The 21168-nt window shown below is 42.0% G+C and overlaps 3 protein-coding genes across 4 annotated transcripts; all 3 read right to left on the minus strand.

The window, feature by feature from the left end:
* Nucleotides 1-3041: 3041 nt before the first annotated feature.
* Nucleotides 3042-5050, minus strand: fam89b (family with sequence similarity 89 member B). Its single transcript, XM_012837755.3, has 3 exons — nucleotides 4769-5050; nucleotides 4133-4395; nucleotides 3042-3888 (listed from the first exon to the last, which is right to left on the minus strand). The coding sequence occupies exons 2-3, from the start codon at nucleotides 4385-4387 to the stop codon at nucleotides 3607-3609; spliced, it is 537 nt and encodes a 178-aa protein (XP_012693209.1). The 5' UTR covers nucleotides 4388-4395; nucleotides 4769-5050; the 3' UTR covers nucleotides 3042-3606.
* Nucleotides 5051-5239: 189 nt separating this feature from the next.
* Nucleotides 5240-13704, minus strand: LOC105909137 (solute carrier family 35 member F4). The gene is made up of 8 exons (XM_031571747.2): nucleotides 13340-13704; nucleotides 12720-12823; nucleotides 11928-12270; nucleotides 7932-8151; nucleotides 7304-7429; nucleotides 6773-6965; nucleotides 6414-6503; nucleotides 5240-5761 (listed from the first exon to the last, which is right to left on the minus strand). The coding sequence occupies exons 1-8, from the start codon at nucleotides 13390-13392 to the stop codon at nucleotides 5499-5501; spliced, it is 1392 nt and encodes a 463-aa protein (XP_031427607.1). The 5' UTR covers nucleotides 13393-13704; the 3' UTR covers nucleotides 5240-5498.
* Nucleotides 13705-14585: 881 nt separating this feature from the next.
* arr3a (arrestin 3a, retinal (X-arrestin)) lies at nucleotides 14586-20803 on the minus strand. 2 transcript variants are annotated; one of them, XR_004164127.2, is made up of 18 exons: nucleotides 20723-20803; nucleotides 19228-19257; nucleotides 18313-18343; nucleotides 18147-18207; nucleotides 17973-18017; nucleotides 17541-17734; nucleotides 17386-17445; nucleotides 17174-17250; nucleotides 16743-16860; nucleotides 16549-16633; nucleotides 16366-16438; nucleotides 16086-16223; nucleotides 15781-15864; nucleotides 15644-15667; nucleotides 15440-15489; nucleotides 15308-15318; nucleotides 15162-15219; nucleotides 14586-15018 (listed from the first exon to the last, which is right to left on the minus strand). XR_004164127.2 is itself a non-coding variant. In XM_031571752.2 (18 exons), exons 2-16 carry the CDS (start codon nucleotides 19233-19235, stop codon nucleotides 15314-15316), a joined length of 1053 nt encoding a protein of 350 aa, XP_031427612.1. In that variant the 5' UTR covers nucleotides 19236-19257; nucleotides 20723-20803; the 3' UTR covers nucleotides 14586-15018; nucleotides 15162-15198; nucleotides 15308-15313. The 2 variants fall into 2 exon arrangements, 1 of the variants encoding a protein (XP_031427612.1); XM_031571752.2 differs by having other exon boundaries at nucleotides 15162-15198.
* Nucleotides 20804-21168: the final 365 nt, after the last annotated feature.

Consider the following 21168-nt stretch of genomic DNA (forward strand, 5'->3'; position numbering starts at 1 on the left):
TTAATATGATTACTGCTATTATTATTGTTGTTAATTAAGAGTATATCATTTATAATAATTGTTATAATAACAACCATCTGTCATTGTATGATGACTATCTAATACTGATATTGCAGCAGCTTCTGTACTACTACCAAGGCCTACTAGGCTACTACTGCTGCATCTGCTGTTTTAGTAGTGGTGGTTATTAAAGTTATAACAATGATGCAATTCATGATATTCATGTTATTTCTTGTCTACACCACACCCTATGTGATGTGTCAGCAGTTCTTCCGTGTTACCAGGATGCCCTCAGGTGTCAGGCCCAGACAGGAGAGCATAGCATCACTCACATCAGCGCTCAGACCTTACTCATTCCGCATATGTCCACATGAGAGTTAACTGTTTCACTAGAAGGAAACAAATAATATGTTTTTTACTCTGGCTATTGCATACTCGGCTGTTCATGACAATGAACTGCAGAGAGAAAGGGTGTGGGGGAATATTTCGGGCCACATTGAGACTATATTTAGGATGGGAAGAGGAAACGATAGACAGAAGCAGCTGGGCCATGGGGGTATATTTGGGGTTGGAGTGATGACTGGTATGGAGGGGGAGGAGAGCGACAAACTCACGATCTGGGCTCAGACCTAGAATCAGGACCAGTATTGCTTTTTCTGCATTTCTGTGTTGATTCTATTTTAAAGCTGTTCATAATCGTATTACTTTCCTTTAAGTTCCATTTCCATGGACATTATCTTCACTAGCCTTTTCACAAGTTTTTTTTTACATTTTAAGAAAATGTATGTCATGAAGTCTGACAACTGACATGGTTATTCCAGTCTATTACGAGAACACTAGGGAGCCTGTGGTTTCTACAGCATTTGAGGCAGAGTTTCCAAACCCAGCCCTAGTCGTTGTGTGGTGTGTGTGTGAGTGTGTGTGTGTGTGTGTGTGTGTGTGTGTGTGTGTGTGTGTGTGTGTGTGTGTGTGTGTGTGTGTGTGTGTGTGTGTGTGTGTGTGTGTGTGTGTACAACAGAAGTGTAAATCATGACAGAACCTGTGCCTCTCCCTGACTCATTGAAGGTGGGAACTTTAACTCTTATGCCCTTGCTCTGAAACACTACCTAAGAGTACCTGGAAAAAAGCCTAGAATGCCAAGTGCATACATGCAAAATGGTAAATCTTTAAAAAATTAAACCTCCAAAAAAGCACTGGCCTCACAATAGTATACTTTACCCTAACACCAATGTAACATAATGAGAGAATAAAATTGCTTTTGATTATGTATCATATGTCAGAAATATACCACATTGTTCACTATGAAACGAAAATTTGCTATTTACTATACTATATTTTATATTCAGCATTTCATAGCATATTCATCTGTCAATTTTTTAGATTTAACTGGCTACAAAATACATATAGACTGTGCAATGCAGACAAGCAGCTGTCATGACAACGTTAGAAACAGAAGACAACCTAAAGAGTAACCTATATAACTGCCTAACAATATCCATTGCATCTATTTATAGGACTACGTGAGACAGTCATGAATGACTGTCAGACATTTCTTCCCTATAGTCTCAGTCTCTTAAATCCTACCAATATGGACTGGATACAAATCTATAAATACATGTGTCACAAATCCATGGCAAAAAGAATAACAGTGTAGGGGGGAAACAACAATGGAAGACTACTGCACGGTCCACAAGTCAAGAGGATATACTGCTCAGAATTATGAAAATCTTTGTACCTAAGACCTACGTTGCCAGCCCGCTCTCTGTACCCCCCACATACGTGGACGTGTAAGGTTCCTGTGTATACCCAGACTTCCTGTCAGCTTAGAGGTCTCAGGCCCCCCACTTCCTGTTTTGCTCTCTTTGCTTGGACATCCTCACCTGGCAATAATAACTGTGGAGAGCAAACAGGACAACTGGAATGTGCGTAGTCTTTTTTTTCATTTATTCAACTGCTATAATTCTATCCAAAATGAACTACATGAAAGGTGAAAAGTTACGCATGCATGGATTAAGAGACTTTTTACTATCACTAAAGGTACATATTTTGTAACAATTTCAGGAACTTTTTCCTTGACTTCCTCTGTCTTCATGTCTTACATGGAAGATGAAAACCATTGAAAAAAATCTAAAACCATCTCTGCAGGAATCTAGAAAGCCATGTAGTTATATTCCAGTACACTAACATGTGGACCTCAGGATGTTGGGGACGTTTTGCTGCATCTCTCTGTAATCCCCCTGCATGGTACTCTGCAGGATATTCACACTGAGAGCACCAGGATCTATTTTTACCCTCAGCCAGGGAATACACAAACCAGAGACACTGTGAACAGGTGCCCTGCTGAAACATAATCACAAAGTAGGCTTTGTCATTAGAATAACCCTGACTTTTTACATGAATTCTGCCTGTAGTGAGAACACAATGAGAAAGCTGTGGTGTATGGTGGCTGCCATCCCTACCCCCCCATACTCCTTCATCTCTTCCCCTGGGGTAGAGAACACAACATTGCCTAATAAGCTAATGTGAGGCTGGAATGAGTTGTTTATACTGGCAAAAACAAGGAGAGGGGGGTGAGGCATCACAGAATGGGCGCATGTCCAAACTCTCAGTTGAGTGCGAGTTTAAAAAGAGGCCAGTGCAGCAAAGCTTTTGCTACTGAAAAATTCCTTTTCGGAGACAGTATATCTAAACATGCTTTGAAAGTGTGGTGAGATCATGTTAAATTACGTGTAAGGTGGGGGATTTTTGATTGTATTCAATACAGCTTGCCATTTTTGGATTTCTCACTTAACTGGGAACTACATGGAAAAATAAAGCTTGTCCAGAGCTTAGACTGATTTGTCCACCCATCAGTTCCTCCTATTTAAAGTGCAATATAGCTCTGAACTGGGGGATTGTTCTCACATAAGAAAGTTTCACCAAAGCAACACTATAACACTGGCAATGCAACTACTATAATGTAAAAGTATCGCCACCTATTGGCTCCAAGAGGGAGAATAGTCAGAAAGCCCTCTGCAAGCAAGTTCTCCAAGTGCAGTTTCTAAGTTTCATAAGGTTTTAATAAAACGCATTGTATTCACAAATTCACAATTTCAGTCATATGCAATCTATGCAACATTTTCTACAAAAGATAAAACAATGTAAAATGCTTGTACAAATGTAGATACAGATTACATGGTGTTGGAAATACAATCTTCATATAGGGGTAATTACACGTGGCCACAAAGCAAGATTAACATTTATATTATGGGTATCTTGTACTATACATTTGGAGGTTGGAGCAACATGAGTCCACACTAATGCAGAGATGCATGAGGCAAAATGAAACACCTTTCCTCTTTTTGTCATCGTTTCCCTCTTCCTGCTTTTCTTCCTCATCCGGCATTTCACAATTCACAGAGGGAGGGGAATAGGCTACATTTCCTTCATTTCAGGGTACTTAAAAAAAAAAAACATGAACAGCCTGTGAAATGAATGACCCTTCATTTGTAAGAGCAAACACATCACTTATGACACTGATATCTTTAAGGCCAATATGAATCCAAAATAAAGCAGCTTCTGTTTGGACAGGGGAACTAGGATAGATACAATGGGAAATTGCTACATTTATATGGGGATATGGAAGGAGTCTTTTATCCACTGGTCACGGGAGTTCTGGGCTAGTTGAGGCAGAGTGGACCTAGGGGCATCCTGAGGCTCTCTTCCTCCTTCAGTCTCCTCTTCCTCCTCTTCCTCCTCCTCATCAGAATATCCGTTTTCAGTGGTGAAAGAACTCTCTGACAGCAAAGAGGATGAGATATCTTGGAAGGCACCTTTGTATTCCTGAATGGACTCATAGAGTGACCATAGCTGGCAGAGTAAAGACATATCTAACTGCCTTAAGCCCACCTAAGAGAGGAAAGAGTGTGATTGCACATCATGATATGATCCACATGATGTGGAGATCAGTTTATTAAACAATTGGTGATACTTCCATCATTTTTAACAATGTGTAAGGGAAATATTAGTGACCACAATAAAATCATTAGAAGTGTAGATATAATTACTAGTCTACTACGTATATTATTATTAATCGAATAGATTATTATTATAAGAATCAAACTCTACTATTTGTTGTGGTAGTTACACTTACCATTTCTTTCCGCAGCATAGCCAATGCTGCATCCAGGCTTGCTGGTTTGCTTCGACCAAGGGAGTCACTCACCCGGGACTTGCTGATGTCGGCCTGAATACGTGTCCTCTTACTGTACACCTTCTCTATGTCCCGCCAGGAGCCGCCGCTAGAGTTTAAGATTCCGCTCAGGCCTTTCGGCAGGGGAGGCAAGCCCTCAATCGAGCAGACGCTCCCCGCTGGACACTCCGGTGGACTGGACTGGAAACCGTTCATTTTCTAGGCTAAATACGAGACTGTATGAATAACAGCGCAGACACTCAATCGGTATGCTTTAGCGTGAATAGGATTGAATAGGGATAATTGTGTGTTAATAATTGGATATTATAATACCATAGCTTATGCAAATGCTATAAAACAATGTTGCTGTCTGGTTAGTCTTGTAGGGTTAACTACAGCAGTAAACTGCGGCACCTACTGTAACCGTCGGCTATTGTGTCAAGGAAGTGACACTGTCCTGGAGAGCATTGTATAGATCTCTGACAAAGATAGGATACTCAACTGAAGAATGTTACCTTTTAAGTGTCTTGCAGAATAAACATCTACAAGCCGACACAATATAGCCCGTGTTAACATTGTCATAATAATGAAGCTTACCTTAGTGTTCCAATTGATTTGTTAATATTCCTGTCTTCATCTCGCTGAGATAAGCTACGACCAGCCTACATTACTTCCATAGCCGAACACCCATGGACGTTTGTTCACCAATCTAGCTGACAGTTTAAAATTCAGTTCCGAACTATTTTGTGGTGTGTTGTGTTAAATCTCGGGTTATGGCTTTGTTAGCCAACGTATTCTTTTGTCTCTGTCCCAACCTTCAAACCTCGCCCACTGTGCAGACAGCAGCTACTCCTGTCTTGCAGTTATTTACCCTAAAAGCCTCTGGGTGTCGCTGTTACCACTAATTTCACTAATTCATAATTTAATCAAAAGAGCAGTGCAACATGGCAGTGTTCAGTCAGGCGGCTGGATAATGCAATACCTGTGCAGGACTGCGATACTTTGGGGAACATTGGACGTAGATTATTGGCATGGTATATTACATGACAACATGAGATTAGAGGAAAATGCAAGTATAACTATTTATTTAATGTGTAGTTCTATTGGTCACAAAAACTCTACAGAAAATAGACAGAACATGCAGTACACCTCAAAAACTTAAGTGATTAGCAATATTTAGGAATCAAGTATCAGGAGAACCGCTGAAGTGTGCATTAATGGGCATTGATTGGCTGAAGCATGTTGTTCTTCAACAAGGTTTAATAGTTATATATACATCCTTTTATACACACTTTCGGATACCACAAGGAGATTCATTTGTTTAAGTTTAAGTTTCATGCAACAGTGCAGCAACTCCAGCAGGTTTGGGTTTAGTCCGGGTGGGTCCGACACTGTCCACTGTGAGTTCTTCAACAATCACACTGTCTTCTCTCCAGCCTCCCTGCCAGAGCTTTCCAAGGCAGCGCAGGGTATTTTCGTCCCAGTTTTCGGGGAGCAACAACATTACGTAACCGGCGGCAATGATACCTGCTGCAGCTATTCTCACTTGGCTTAACTGGGTCACTGAGGAGGTCACCAAAATATCTACTGCTGTAGAGAGAAAAGTTCTGTTAAGATACAATAACTTACATACAGGTTTTACTGTGTAACTATACAGGCTGTATATACTGTACTTCTTACCTTTCTAACCATTTAATATTTATCCCTGCACTTCTTGCACTCTCCACTCTTTACACTACTTGTTGTGTTTACAGTTCACAGCTCCTGTATATAGCCATTCCTCCTTGTATATATTTCTTATATTTCTCAGACCGTTGTGCTGTTGTGTTGTATTGTTTTGTGCTGTGTTCTATGTTTTGTGTAAGTACAATGAGAGCCACTTAACCCGGAGTCAAATTCCTTGTTTGTGCAAACTTACTTGGCCAATAAACGTGATTCTGATTCTGATTACTGTGAGATTATCAAAATTACTCTTCACTCGTCAATATGACCAGATTATTTCAGAAAGCTATGAATGAGTATGTATGCACTGTAGGTATATATGTATGGATGTGTGTATATATATGTATGTATGTATGTATGTATGTATGTATGTATTGTATGTATGTATGTATGTATGTATGTATGTATGTATGTATGTATGTATATAATCTATCCAAAAACAAGTGTGTAGGACTATAAATCGCTGTAAATGGGCCATGCTTAGAAATAATGATGGTTAATGCTAGTGATGGCTCACTACCTGTGCTTGCTGGGATACTCAGAAGGACCCCGAGGGAGATGAGGCAGGGGTATGTAAGTGCAACCCCTAGGTTCACCAACATGTTGAAAGCTAATTAAGACCAAGAGAAGAAGTGAAAGAATGGCCAGATGAAGACTAGACCAAAACCAGCCTTCCATGCGTCCTACCACATCATAAACATAAGTAAATATAAACCACTCTAAGACTTGTCCTTGTTGAGCAGCACATTATGTGGTAAGTATAACCATTAAGCACAACCATAAAATGATTCCTTCATTCAATAATCAAACACATGTTAAACATGCCACATGCCATTGCCAAGCTGGACTGTACAGAAACCAGAAACAAAAAGATATTACCCAATAATAGTGAGGCCATGATGCAGAGCGATTTCCAGGGCATGGCCTGAGATGTGGGCCAGTACTCCACATGTGTGAGGTAGAGCAGCACACACACCCAGGAGTGCAGGACACAGCTGAACAGCCCCACACACGACAGGAGCACACTGGCTGGACCTGGCCGAAATTCTCCCACACGTTTTCTAAAGAGCACCTGGGAGAGGGAGGTCAAGAAGGTCAAAAAAAAGAAGTGTGCCTGCACTAACAGATCTATAGTGAATACAAATATACTGAACTCAGATATACTGTAAAATCTCAGCTTGATAAAAGCTGAGGAACCACACCATGAAGCATTGCTGTGAGTGTGTGTGTGTGTGTGTGTGTGTGTGTGTGTGTGTGTGCGTGCGTGTGCGTGTGTGGTGTGTGTGTGTGTGTGTGTGTGTGTGTGAGTGTGTGTGTGTGTGTGTTGTGTGTGTTGTGTGTGTGTGTGTGTGTGTGTGTGTGTGTGTGTGTGTGTATGTGAAAAAAGGAGAAAGAGTTCTACAGGCTGACCTTGTACAAGGCAGATGTGGAGGCAGAGCCCACTCCAAGTGCCACACCGGTTATTGAGTCACTATGGAAACCGTCAGCATAGGCCATCATGACAATCCCAGTAATGGACAAAATGGCTGCCACTATCTATAGAGCATGATACACACATCAGGGAGCTGCAGTGAAAATTGATCTTATTTGACTAAGGTTCTATAACCTTTAGGAATGAATTCGTCTTTTGGTTTAACATACAGAAATCCTGATATGCTTTGGTGTACCAAGTATTCTGAAAATAAAATATCTGTAGTTCATAAAAGTACTGAAAGTACTAGACAAATAATAATACAAGCCTATTACAGTAATTTCACATGGAATCATCCCAAATGATACAATTATAAAATAATAATGTAGGACAGCATCTTCAAAGCTCATTTAACAAACTGTAAATTTGCTGATCTGAACTGGGATATCACCAGGGAACTCGAAGTTCACACTAAAACTAATTGGTTAAGTTTGAGGTACATGATGCCTCAAACATTAAGCAGAAAATAATAGAGGTAGTCCCTGGGGTAATCTAAATGGTTTGTGACACAGTGAGGAATCTCTGATCCTAATCTTCAGAGAGGGAATCTAGTGAGGATGCTCTCACCCTTACTCCCATGAAATGGTCCTTCAGCCCAATCCAGGAGAGGAGGAAGATGAAGGCCTGACTGCAGCAGAGGACGGCACTGGCATCGCTCGTGGAGATTCGGTGGAGAGCCAGGAGGTACAGGTACCCGGAGAGGCTCCACAACACTGAGAACGGTGCTGCACCCTTCAGCAGGAGCCTAACCGTCACTCTGCCGTCCCCTAGGAAACTGCTACACTCTCTGTAAGTACAAAAAAACACTGCATACCTGGAGCACTGCTCATGTATACAAAGCTATGGTCAAACCAGAAGCCCTCATCTGGTAAGTTGGATGGTACATGTTACACTTTTGTGCAACACTTTTGTCACAAAGCAACTTACAAAACATTTTTGAAAACATATTTGAAATACAAAACAACAAACATTACTAATTATGAATTGTGAATTAAGGGTATTGATGGTGATTCTTGAACACTACTGGGATTACTGAAAACTGCTTTCCAACAGTGAACCTGGGCTTTGAATTTAATAATAGGCCAAGAATAACATGAAGTGATGTGACAAGCAGGTATAGCAGGTGTCTGTGCAGATTAATGAAAAAGTCTGTGTGTGCACTAGAGCATTAGAAAAACAGTGGGAACCCAATATGTGTTAAGTAGGGTTACGTAGGATGCTGATATGTTTGTGTGTTTAAGTGTTGGTGGGTCAGGTAAAGACATTTGTTTGGCTCCACGCAGTGCTAAGAAGATATAGATTCAAAGCAGCTTGGCTTAGGTGGCTCAAAGTCTTTTATTTATTTTATGTCAACCTATCATTTAAAAGAAACTTCTGCTAACCTGTGCTATGCGCTATTATATAGGCCCTAGGGAAATATATATGCCCTTACATCTGAGGTGGATTGTAATAACTGAGGATTTCCTAAATAGCAGTGAATATACTGTAGTGGGCAAAGCAGTCCGTGCACTCCCAAAGTTCTGTTCTGTTAAAATGAATGTTCAATTCTATGCCTAATGTTATTGTAGTCAGCGTGTTATGTGGAATGCCCTGATGTCATTTCCTTGTGTGGTAGTGTCTGTGTCACCCTTGCCTTGTAACCTGTGTCTGCGTGTAAGATCCCTGAGCCTTTCCCCTGTTCTGTATCAGACTGAAGCTTTACTAGCCAATAAACAGCATGGAGCTAGACAAAAGTCAGACTTTTACTACATTGGTGTCAGAAGTGGGATAGAGCGCCACATAGAGGAATAGCGATCCTGACGATTGAAGACCTCATCGAGGAACTGCACGAGAGTGGAGCACGGCCAAAGCACAATATTCCAGCAGCCTTAACGGGGCTCGAGTGTCGAACATCCCCACCCCGGAGCCAGTGGAAAGGAGCAGCGTATGGAGCCAGCGTTTCCCAGCCAGGATGATGACCAAGGGATGGGCCACCACCCCAGCACCCTTCCCTGTGGTGCTCATAACTACACAGAGCTGTCTGGCATGAAATAAAAGATTAGGACGAGGTACACCTCCAGGCGACCACGGCAGACCCCCAGCGTTAGAGACGAGGTCCCCGGAGAGCAGCAAGCCGGTCAAAGGGGTGTTACCAATGCGGGGAACCCGGGCCCGTAGCACGCCACTGTCCAGCAGCTGCACCTCACAGATCATCCCCTCAGCATCAAACGGAAGCAGGGCGACACTTGAACACTGTCCCAGCCCCCCTGCCCAAACACCTGCAGCATGGTCGGTTGGGCTAAGCTCATGGACTGTATGTCGATTGTGACCTGGAAGGTCCCCTGCCGAGCCTTAGTGGACATACGGTCCATCATTTTCCTAGTTCGGCCCAGAACGCTGCCAGGATGTGTGCAGAGATCAGCTACGTCTGGGCACTGACACCTTGGCTATAAATGCTGCTGGTAAAGGTAAACCATTGACCAGAGGTGCCACCACATCCAAGTCATCAGTCCAGAGGACCATCACGCCGCCACCATCAGCTGCGACCACGCCCACATCAGAGAAATCATCACGCCGCTGAAGTCTTCACCCACCTCGTCGCAAAGCTGGGGAGTGTGGCTGCCATTTCACTAGAGGCCGGTCCAGAACCTAGCACACTGAAGCCACCGCTGACTGCTGAGACCAGACAGGCTGTCAACGACCTGTGCCAGTGGAGATGTGAAGGGCTTGAGGTGAACCAGAGAAGCCAGCAATGAGAGCTCCTGGTTCAGTTCTCCGACATCTTTGCAACCAGAGACAAAGACTGCCTGTGCACCATCCTGGTCCAGCGAAACATTGACACCGGAGATGCCTCCTCCATCCACCTAAGCCCCTGAAGCGGGTAGCAGCCAAACTGAAGATTCAAGAGGCAGGCTTAATCGAGCCAGGCAGCAGCCCATGCCAGCACCTTCTGTCCGGGTTAAGAAGAAAGATGGCTCCTATCATTTCTGTGTTGACGACCACCGCCTCAACGATGCCACTCATAAAGACTCTGACCCGCTACCATGTATCAACGATGCCCTCGATTATATCGCTGGGTCAGGCTGGACCCTAAGGGACTGTTCATCCTGTATGCTGACGCCAGTAACAGGGTCTCGTGCAGTGCTGTCTCGGGAGGGAGAGCACGGTGAGCAGGGGAACACTTACTTCAGTCACGCTCAGCCGACCTGAGAGAAAATATAGTGTCACTTGGCGAGAGCTGCTTGCTGTGATCCTGGGAATTGACGACTTCAGAGCCTACCTCCACGGAAAAGAGTTCCTACTGTGTACTGATCATGCCTCTCTCACCTAGCTGCTGAACTTCAGAGAGCCGGAGGGGCAGCTGGCTCAGGCTCAAGATTCTGCAGGACTACCAGCAGTCGAGGAGCAGTGCTGGCATTGTCAGCGCAGTGAAGAGAGAGACACAGTTACTTCAGTGGTGGGTGACCTCAAGTGGTGGGTGGACTACCCAGTTGCAACCCTTAGAGTAATGGATTAGTGGAACGTTTTAACCGCACTCTGGCAACCCAACTCGCTACTTTAACCAGTTGCGGGCAGCGTGATTGGAACCTGCATGTCCCCCTGGTCTTATGGGCGTACCGAACAGCAGTCCAGGGGGTCTCTCCTACACTACGTTAAATGACAGGACTACTTGCGGAAGGATATGAAAGATGTAAATTAGAAGCGCAAAACCCGTTGCCAATGGCAGAGGTAAACGTTGGGGTGGCCCATTCAAATCAATGGAACTTTTGCAAAATTCTGAGGAGCCGGCAGGGCCGGATGAAATCGCTTGGCTTCGGATCTGGCCGGGAGACCCCTGTTCTACACAGACCCACCCCACCCCAGGTAGTGGCAGTGACAACTTCCCCAGCACTTAAAGGACTTTGTGTTGAATGCCTGAGTCACTGGGGACAATTAACCGGCTTGGTGGGGGCTATGTAGCATGCAATTACATAGGCCCTAGGAAATTATATATGCCCTTATATCTGAGGTGGATTGTAATAACTCAGGATTTCGTAAATAGCAGTGAATATACTGTAGTGTACAAAGAAGGTTGTGCACTCCCAGAGTTCCGTTCTGTTTATGTAAATTGTTCAATTCTCTGTTTAATGTTCCATTTACAGTGTTCTAATATCAGCGTGTATTTCTGTTACTGATTTGTAGTCAGTGTGTTATATGCAATGCCCTGGTGTGGCTTCCTTGTGTGTTAGCATCTGTGTCACCCTTTCCTTGTAATCTGTGTCTGTGTGTAAGATCCCTGAGCCTTTCCTATGTTCTGTATCAGACTGAAGCTTCAGTTCCTGTGTGGAAATAAATACCATAGAGCCAAAGAAAAACCTGACTCTTGCATCTTATAAATTAATATTGAATAGATATAATACATGATTAATAACAATAGATATGAGAAATGTTTAATAATAAAATATTATTAGTTTATTAGAAATGTGTTACTTACATATGGGGTATGGTTGTACGGTGTAAACTGTAAGGTTTCTTATGTGAACTAGGATTCTGTTTTCCTCTACTCTGAGGTGAAGCTGCATTGACTGTGTGGGACGCTGTTACCTGAAGCAGGTGGTGGGCCACTGTTTCTGCTCTGCTCCCAGCAAATGTCCCAGGTAGTATATGGGAAAAAGGAGCAGGTTCCAGACACTGCAGAACCAGGTGATGAAGTACGGGGCATGGAGCCCGGCGAGGGTTTGTTTGGCACTGTGAGTCGCCCCAGCCCAGGAGAGAGCCACGCAGCCCCCCAGCACCAACCCCCACATCACCTTCCTCATGGCCTTTAGCGGACATCTGGTGCAGCAGTCTCTCGTTCCAGCCTCGCTTTCCTCGTCCTCATCCTTAACACTACTCTCTCCATCCAGAGTGTCTGACTGCTGGTCAGTCTTCGACCGGCCATTGTCACCTAGATAAAATAAGAAACGGATTGAGCCACCTGTTGCATGACGCCACATTACAGTTCCAAAAGAGCTTGAAGTATAAGACCAGGGTTCAGTTTTGGATCACTTGGTGCCCACATTTTTACGCCACCGCTAAAATTGCATTTAGGACGATGAATTACCCTATGTTGACAATCCATTCCAGTTAGACAAACTGACTGTTGTCGCCCTATCGCCATTGTCTCTCTATTATACCAGGGACTGCCCCTGCAGCACACAATTATCAGATTGCATTTAGCATATCGTATGTAAAAACCTTTTCAACAATCTGTCTGTCCAACTCCCCTATTTCATGTGTGCATATAGCTACATATGATTTGTCAAAATTCTACAGAGAACTTCACATTGTCAAGAACGTCCAGTACGCTTACACAAGATGGTACAATGCCGAAACAAGAAATGAAGCTGGACTCACCTCGGGCTGTGGGTAGCTGTAGAGTAATAGGACCAGGTTCAGGGGAGGGAGATACTTTGGCAGACAGTCTGTGCATGGCAGTCCTGCAGCTCGGGGGACACTCCCTTTGTTTTTGGATTGAGAGAGTAAACCTGTGATTTGTGCAAGCATCAACTCCTGAAGAATAAGCTGATTTAAAGTAAGGAGATCTGCCCAATCAAAGCAAATGGAGATTGCAATAGCAGTCAAAGTAAATGGAGATTATGTCAGCTAAAGTGAAGGATGATAACGATAGCTGCAGGGGTGAGCTAACAAGTAGTTTGAGGGGTGCTTTCACACCGAAGACGTTTAGTTCGATGCAGTCACACTCTACATTCTTCGCCCTCTTGGCACGGATTGTTTGGGTGCGTGTGCATGGCCTGGTCTATCAGCTTGGCCCGCTTGAAGCAGGGGGTTTCTGTCCGCTTTCACAGTAACTATAAAGCAGTACGTTTGTAATGAGAATGCAATCTTACAGGAAAAACCACAAACGATCCAAATCGTTATGCAACAGTCTTGTCTGACAAAATTATATGGAGAGGTCCTTGAGTGAATTCACGAATAGCCTAATCTGATTTGAACAGTTAGTAAAATCAACCTACCTCACTGTTAGAACATCAAGACTTGAAGTTCTGGCTACAGCCATGACAAACATGTCCAAACCAGCAAAACGTCTTGCATGTATGTCTATTTTCAGAAGACCGGTTAGGTTGTTAAAACATTCGAGTATTTTGCAATGCTTTCAGCAAGCGCAGTGTGCTGTTATAGCAGGCAAGCGTAGTCGGGATTCCCACTTTACCTCAACAAGCGCAACGCTCTTGTCGTTACCAGGGTGATAGCCTTTCATTTGCATTTTTTTTTTGTTGAGGAACGTCTCTGTCTCGACTAAAATGCATTATTCCCCTGCTCTATTGCAGCATACATATAAGTGTATATTGGGGCTTGTCAGGGACCGTTTTTAAATCAGAGATGCATTATCAAAATGTTATTTGTAAAACGTTGAGAATGACCACAACCTCTTAGACAATGTCGTATATCATAAACAGCTAAATAGCTAATTGTAGCTTCAGTTAATTACAAATAGGAGAATTAATAAAAGGTAGTCCTGACTAAACAAAGATACCAACACGTGAGGACCCCTCTTGGAATGCTTTGTTCATGTAGAAAAAGCACCTTGCAGGAAAGTCCAAACATCCGTTGTAACATCAGTTGTAATAATAAATTGTACATAGACTGTAGTCTCTTATGTTATTTGTAATTACAGAAATGCTTGAGAAGCATGGCAATACAAAATGAGACCAGTGTGTTTGTATGAAAGGGGTACAGGTGCAAGTGCAACCCCACACACAGTCCATGCTCCTAAGATTCTCCTTCAGCATAAAAAAACCCTTGACAGTGATGTCACATAATAGACACCACATCTTTACCAAATTAGACTTAGGCCCTGAGATGATTTAGAAGCTTCTAGAACCACAGTGCTTCAATGACCATACCACTTCCTGTACGGTGAGTGTCTTCATAAATGAGGGGATTTTATAACACAAGACTTTGGACATGGTCAGCAACACAAATACAAAACTCTGGGTCCATTAAAAAGTTTTGTCTTTATTCAGTGTTTTTATCTGGTTACCTCAGTAATCCTGTTTTTTAAATAACCACTTGATACGTGCATGATTGTACATTGCTTTAGCCATATAACTAGGCATGTTATAGTTACAGTATATTACTATACTTTAGTCATATTACAACTCATCAGTATCCCTCATGCGTCAAATACAAATTATGAAGTCATGAAAACTAGGTCATAGATCTTGGAATATCATAAACCACACAGAAACGGGTACAAGAGTCTTTTATATGGTTTTATTTGGCTCAGTGACATGTCAATCAAAAACATCAAACAAGACAAACATTGACATATAGTGAAGTTTTGTTTCATTTGAAACATGAATATCTCTTACAATAAAGGAGGATTTTGGTGAGCTAGAAAACTAAACACAAATATTCTAAGGACTGCATTCAAATCACATCCTCTTTCAATTAGCTTTAGAGAGAACCCTTTAAGTTTAGAGATCATACAGAATAAGTGAGAGGAACATGGAAACATCATATTCTTGAACAGTTTCAGATAAAATGTCTGCCGACAACTGTGTAGACACCTTGCTTCCATGTCAACCTTAATTTCAGTGTTGGCTAGGCAACACCCCCTGTCCTTCTGCATCCTTCTGTGTCCAGTGTGGTCCATTTTATGCTGGGGGAAATTACATGGGGAATATGTGTTCTGCAAAAGAGACAACATGGAACAACATGAAGGAAAGATCACAATTACATTCAAATAAATCTTATCTTCGGGGAGTAAGGAGATAGAGATTCAGTGTGCTAAGTATACTGAAAAATACAAAAGGAGTTAATCCGACAACTCACCTTTGTGAATGATGATGGGAACTCTACACCATGTGAGCTTGGGGACCAAGAGAAGAATCTTTAATTAATTTAGCAGCAGGTTTCATTACATTTAGGGAAAGCAGTGTAGTTCACACACGTTGCACTGAATGTAATTTGGTACTTACATGAGCTCACGCTGCATAGGGCACAGAAGCGGAGGCGATGATGGGGGAGAAGGAAGAGAAGGACATTAGTAAGAGTAAGCAAAAGGGCAACCTGTGGTCAATCAGCATTTCAGGATGTTGACAGAAACTCACCTGTGGGCTTGGGGTTCATCAGGGTGAGGGGAAGCTCTACTGTCACATCACTAGAGGGGAAAACAAAAGAAACTCAGTGAATATAATTACATGCTGTATCACATACATCATACATCGCAAAGGTTTACCAGGTCTAACATAATAACAGCAACTGTCATGTTTAGCTATATCTTTAGCAAGAGATGTTAGTGACTAGTGACTTACGTAGCTGTCAGACCTCCCAGCAGACTGAAAAGAAATGAAACCCATATTATTTCATACAGATAACATCTTTAAGTCTTTAATATGGTGATATCTAAAGACTGTGAATTAGTAGGGGGGCTAATTTTAGAATGACTTACCCTCCACCGCCGGCCACAAAGGTGACTTTTATTTTGTAAGTAACCAAGATTCCCAAAACCTCCTTCTCCATTCCTGGCCTCAGACTGTAGAGATAATCAGATAAAGAAAAATTAATATAAACCAATATAAAAATATGTATGGCTATTAAATAATGAGACTAATGCTGTAATTCAATTGTAATGAAGACAACTTGTTACACTATAACAAAGACATGTATATATAGAGAGGACCAAATTATAGTCTATAAATAAAAATATGGAAGGAGTGTGATAAACTTTTGTGGATTGGTCAACTCTGTACTCACATTGTAGAGGAGGCCAGGTTAGTGTCCTCATCCTTGAGTCTGCCGTCCAGAGCCAAGCCCTTTTTTTCCTTGTTTGCGGCAAGTGATGGAGTGACAGAGACAGTCTTTTCCAGTGATCCGCCGACATCCAGTGTATCACTGTAATGTGTAATTTTGAGTGAGCCTCTTGCAGTGTTGAACACCCTGAATCCACAGATGCTATCTATGCTAACTAGTCATTGAGCAGATGAATAAAATGTGAGTATGCACACAAATAAGAAAAAAGAGAAAAGAAACTTACGAAAACTCTTCGCTTACAACAGACTTGGTGTATTTGTCAGCAGAATACAGCACGACATCTGTGGTCTGGTCAACTTAAATACAGAGGAACCAAGGCACATCACAAACTCTCAAATAAACCGTTAATTACTTTTAAGTATTATCGGAGTGACAATATTTATCATTCAATCTATCAGCCACTCACTGGTCACTTTGATTTTCTTCACTGGTTTGCTCCCATCATTCTTTGCTTTGATTTTAATGGGGATTGCCTCGCCATGGTAATAGATCTGAAACCCAAGACGGCAAATGAAAAACAGTAGTAACAGTTCAGCTACACAAGGATGTGGTGCTGTTACTATAATATGAAGGAATAATGTAGCCTCAGTTAAAGCATACCTCCTTATCTATGGAGGCTGTGACACTAATTGAATTCTTGCTGGTTTCTTCTGAGACCCCAGAGCCAGCCTTATCAGGGGCAAACTGAATCTTGCGGATGATCAGACGGCAGGTATCCCTGTAGAATGAAGACAGGTAGAGAGAGAGAGAGAGAGAGAGATAGATAGCAGTTGAAGGGATATGCTGTATATCTTCCTCCAGAAAGAGGATTCATGACTGAAATAATCCATCCAGAATAATCCATCCAGCCAAGCCTTGTACTCTTAATGCAATTCTGATATCCTTGTCAATTGTTGTAACTCATGGCTTCTGAGTGCTACATTAATGCAACATAAATCCTTAGTCAGCTACTGACAACAGTTTAGGATATCGCAATACTGACACTGAGAAAAAAATAAATTAAATGAAAAATGGAAAACATGGACTCGTACTTCTTCTCTATAACCTCATCGGCGTCATCTCCTTCTTTGGCGACATATCCTTTGACTTCAAAGTCCACACCGCAAGCCTGAGAAACAGGAGGGGTTGTGACATGACATCAACATCCTCTTCTGCTGCTCTAACTTTGCCTAATGAGCACATATGCTTTACTACTATACTTTATGATGAGAGCCTAAAGCTTGCAGAACCTGACTGCTCTCACCTTTCCCTTGTCCTCCTCTCCAGGCTGCAGTGTGACAGAGCAGGGCAGGTTTGTTGGGATCTAAAAGAGGAAGGATTAGAGGCAGAGATTACGAGGGGGAAGCGTGAGCGTTTAAATGGCGATCGACGCGGCAGGAACAGTGAAATAATACACACGTTGAAAGTGAAGGGGATGCCTTGGTCGCCGGCTTTGGTCATCAGAGTGTCATGCATTGCAGTCTTGGTGGGTTTGTGGTCTGCTACGGGGTACACCTGTATGTACTGAAACCAGATGTCTTTTCTGAAGGACAGGCCAATCACGTCAAGGTCATCACGACCATAGCGGAAAGCACAGGCCATCTGGATCCAAGCTGGAGACCGGGACAAAACAAGATTTACTGAGCAGTGCAAATTAGGGGACTAGGTCATGTTATTGTACTAGGTTACTGTTATTATAATGTTCCTATGATTGTTACAATGTATTATTACAGTTGCATTACATTTAGTCATTTAGCAGACGCTTTTTTATCCAAAGCGACGTACAAGGTAGAGAACATTATATGTTTCTAGTGTGGTAAAGTTCAAAGATATATAAATCAGTTGATTTACCTTTCTTGCCATCAAGTCCAGCAGGATCAACTTTCAAGACACCCTCTGAAGCAGAGAAAAGAAATGCATGCATATATTACACAAATGGTTGGTTGGTTGGTTTTTTGATTGCCTAATTGAATATGATTACCTAAATCATGTTCTAGAATTGAGGCCCCATAAACAGAAACTCACCAACAGCATCAACAGTATCCACGTGGTCAACATAGTCTCTCTTTCCCAACAACAGGGTCAGCTGTAAACAGACATATTCATTGTTCAAAATGTCTGCCTTCACATGTCACGTATAAGAGCATTTTAAAAAGGTAGATTGAAATGGAAATCAGATGAGATGACTTACCTGGCCATTTCCACTGGTTTTCTTGAAAACCCTAAAATAGAATAGTCACACACAGGCTTGTAAATTTCGAATTGAATTTTAAAAATGAATTAAATGTAAAATATATTTACACTACAGCTGTTTGGTCAGTAAATATGTTAATGGATGTATGTATGTTTGGAATGTATGTATGATTGAATTTATTTAAATAGTAAATAGTCGCTATGAATCCTAAGTTCCTCAACAGGATTGACCTTCAGCACACTAATGACCTTGTGTCAGTGTGACAGAGCAGTCATTAGAGTTGTTGCTCTCTCTCTTGTTGGTATATAAAGACCAGTCCTGACATGGCCTTTAATCCAGCCTGTCTGAATTGAGGGTTCTTAAGCTTACCCTATTAGGGAAGACTCTTAATGCATTCTGACAGGTGACTTAAGGCATCACTCCATGCATGTAATGCTGGACCGCAGCTTGTGTTGTGGAGCATATGCTCAGCATCCAATCACAGATTACTCAAGATTGTGATGTAATCTGTTTATGGTGGACACCTGTGCAACATAACCACCCTCCATTTTGGAAGCTACAGCCTGCTCAAGATGATCATCCCTATGACAAAAGGTCAAATGACTCTGAGTGGATGACATATTGATTTTATCTTTTCTGACACCTTACATTTTGTTTCCTACCAAAGGCATGTTAGAGAAATCCTCCTATTATGAATGTCAACTATTAAAAACAATGGAGATCTTGAGTGAGTGAGTTTCTACTTAATATGATGTAATGGTTAACATATCTGGGGGGCATCTGACATAGAGTGTAGATGAATTAATCAATTAATAAATCCATGTTCCTTCTTCTCTCCTTCTCTTTGTCATAAAAGTCTCTGCACACTTTAAGTGCTACATTGAGAACAGACAATGATGGAAAAGTACTTACTTGGCCATGATTTAAGATTAGATAGTATACCTGGGGGTACAGAAAAAAGAACATTTATTAGTCATTTCTAAATAATAAGGACAGAACAGGTAAAAGTCATTTTTTATATAATGTAAACAATGTGTAATATGTGTTATTAGCAATTCTATATCTCTCTCTCTTTCTCTCTCTCTGTGTTTGTGTGTGTGTGCGTGTGTGTGTGTGTGTGTGTGTGTTTGTGCGTGTGTGTGTGTGTGTGTTTGTGCGTGTGCGTGTTTGTGCGTGTGTGTGTGTGTTCCTATCTGCAAGTCTATCCCTGGGTGTATTTCCATTTCTGTCTGTTTATATAAATGTAGTGCACCTGGGTGTGAGTGTGTGTGTGTTGGGAAGACATGCACAAATCTTATTTAATGAGATTACAGTATCATTATAAACAAAGGGGATTCACATGGATTAGAATACGGCAAGGGTCATTCAGTGAATAGCACCTTAAAGCCTGCTTAAGACACCTGGGGAGGTATTTTCATTCGGGTAACTATTTTTACATCACATTTCTTAGAAGGGATATCAGATGCTTCATTTACAAAGTCTGATCAAACTGACTGTGGTATTTTGAACCAGGGGATATACTAACAAAGGTGAGCTGTTTTCCCTTGAAGTGGCACATTCTGTCTTCCTGTTTTTATTGAGAACCTAAAATGAGCCTAAATATAGGATATGGTTGCCTGTCCTCAACGAATACGTGTAAAAATGTTTAGTACATCATGTTAGTGATAAATGCTCGTAAAATCTGTGATAACAATAAAACAATTATGATAATGCATTATTTAGCATTCAATAACTGGATTATTTTCACCCCTAGTGACAACTAATAATGTCAAAACCAAATTCCTTCCTTGTAAAATGTGGACGTTCCCGAGGTCATACTGGAGTTAATACTGTAAGAAATACTATAAGCCTGCTCTTTTGTTCGCGTCATCAGTAAAAACCTCACAGTGCGATCAAAGTAATACAATACTAATGACTCCATCGCTCTAATGACTCTTTAGGGGTCGACGTCAAACAATTCAATCCTTCCTAGGAAGTACCAGGCGTGGGCGCAAGTAGACGCAAAAGTCTATCGCGTGTAATCCAAAGAGGCTGATTGGTAGCACGGCAAGTAATTCATTCCACCCATAGCCATAAACGAAACAATCATATACAGCTACTTAGTCCAGGCTATACAGACACAAAGAGCAGAAGGCTACACAAAAATGCAAAGCATGTTGGTTCCAACAGAATTAATGACACTATCTACCATGGACGGGTCACGGGTACCATCACAGGTACTACATTTTAGAGATACTTTGTTGCAACACAGTATCCCGACTGGTTCTGCATTCGGCCAAGGACACTCTTAACGACAGTGATGTTGATCTTTTCTACCTGATCTCGCTGTAGCCTAACTAGTGCATCCTCCATCTAACTACAAGAATTTCGAAGTCAGTGTTGAGTTCAGACGATGCAATTCACCTACCTGTTGGCTTCTTTACAACAAATGTCGGCCTACACGTGGCAATATTCCGCAAGTTAGGTTCGATGTACAGAATGAACCTCCAGTGGCGTTGCCCAGGTTTTATATGCAGGCCGTCGCTCCTCCTGACGGTTTAGGCTACCCATAGACGCCGTAATCTTTCCCTTAATCCAATTAGTTAGTTAGGAGTTTACTAATTCCGACTACATAGTGTGTAAAAATAAACAAAATAGCTTCAAATACACATAACAGTTATATCACCTCGTGACCGAATATAGACAGAGCTTTTTACAACTGTTCTGTAGGGGAAAAGGCCGTTTTGGGATCACTTAGCCAGGTTTTGAACTGTAGCCATCAGTTGTCAAGCGAATCGATTGAAGCATTCCCATCCCTACTGATCTGTCCACAGCTAGGCTTTTTTTTTGTCAACAGGTGCTTGTATTGTGCTT

The sequence above is a fragment of the Clupea harengus genome, chromosome 8 (genome assembly GCF_900700415.2).
Source record: "Clupea harengus chromosome 8, Ch_v2.0.2, whole genome shotgun sequence".
Classification (NCBI taxonomy): domain Eukaryota; kingdom Metazoa; phylum Chordata; class Actinopteri; order Clupeiformes; family Clupeidae; genus Clupea; species Clupea harengus.

What these genes read in the sequence shown, in the direction of transcription:
- LOC105909137 (XM_031571747.2), bottom strand. Translation starts at nt 13,392, where the DNA reads ATGTTTGTCATGGCTGTAGCCAGAACTTCAAGTCTTGATGTTCTAACA. An exon ending in CTTGATGTTCTAACAGTGAG is followed by an intron (nt 12,824 to 13,339) that starts GTAGGTTGATTT and finishes CCAAAAACAAAG; the next exon opens with GGAGTGTCCCCCGAGCTGCA. An exon ending in TGGCCCACCACCTGCTTCAG is followed by an intron (nt 8,152 to 11,927) that starts GTAACAGCGTCC and finishes TTGTACTTACAG; the next exon opens with AGAGTGTAGCAGTTTCCTAG.
- arr3a (XM_031571752.2), bottom strand. An exon ending in GCATCCCCTTCACTTTCAAC is followed by an intron (nt 17,446 to 17,540) that starts GTGTGTATTATT and finishes TTCCTCTTTTAG; the next exon opens with ATCCCAACAAACCTGCCCTG. An exon ending in AACCTGGCCTCCTCTACAAT is followed by an intron (nt 15,865 to 16,085) that starts GTGAGTACAGAG and finishes TTATCTCTACAG; the next exon opens with TCTGAGGCCAGGAATGGAGA.
- fam89b (XM_012837755.3), bottom strand. Translation starts at nt 4,387, where the DNA reads ATGAACGGTTTCCAGTCCAGTCCACCGGAGTGTCCAGCGGGGAGCGTC. An exon ending in CTATGCTGCGGAAAGAAATG is followed by an intron (nt 3,889 to 4,132) that starts GTAAGTGTAACT and finishes TTCCTCTCTTAG; the next exon opens with GTGGGCTTAAGGCAGTTAGA.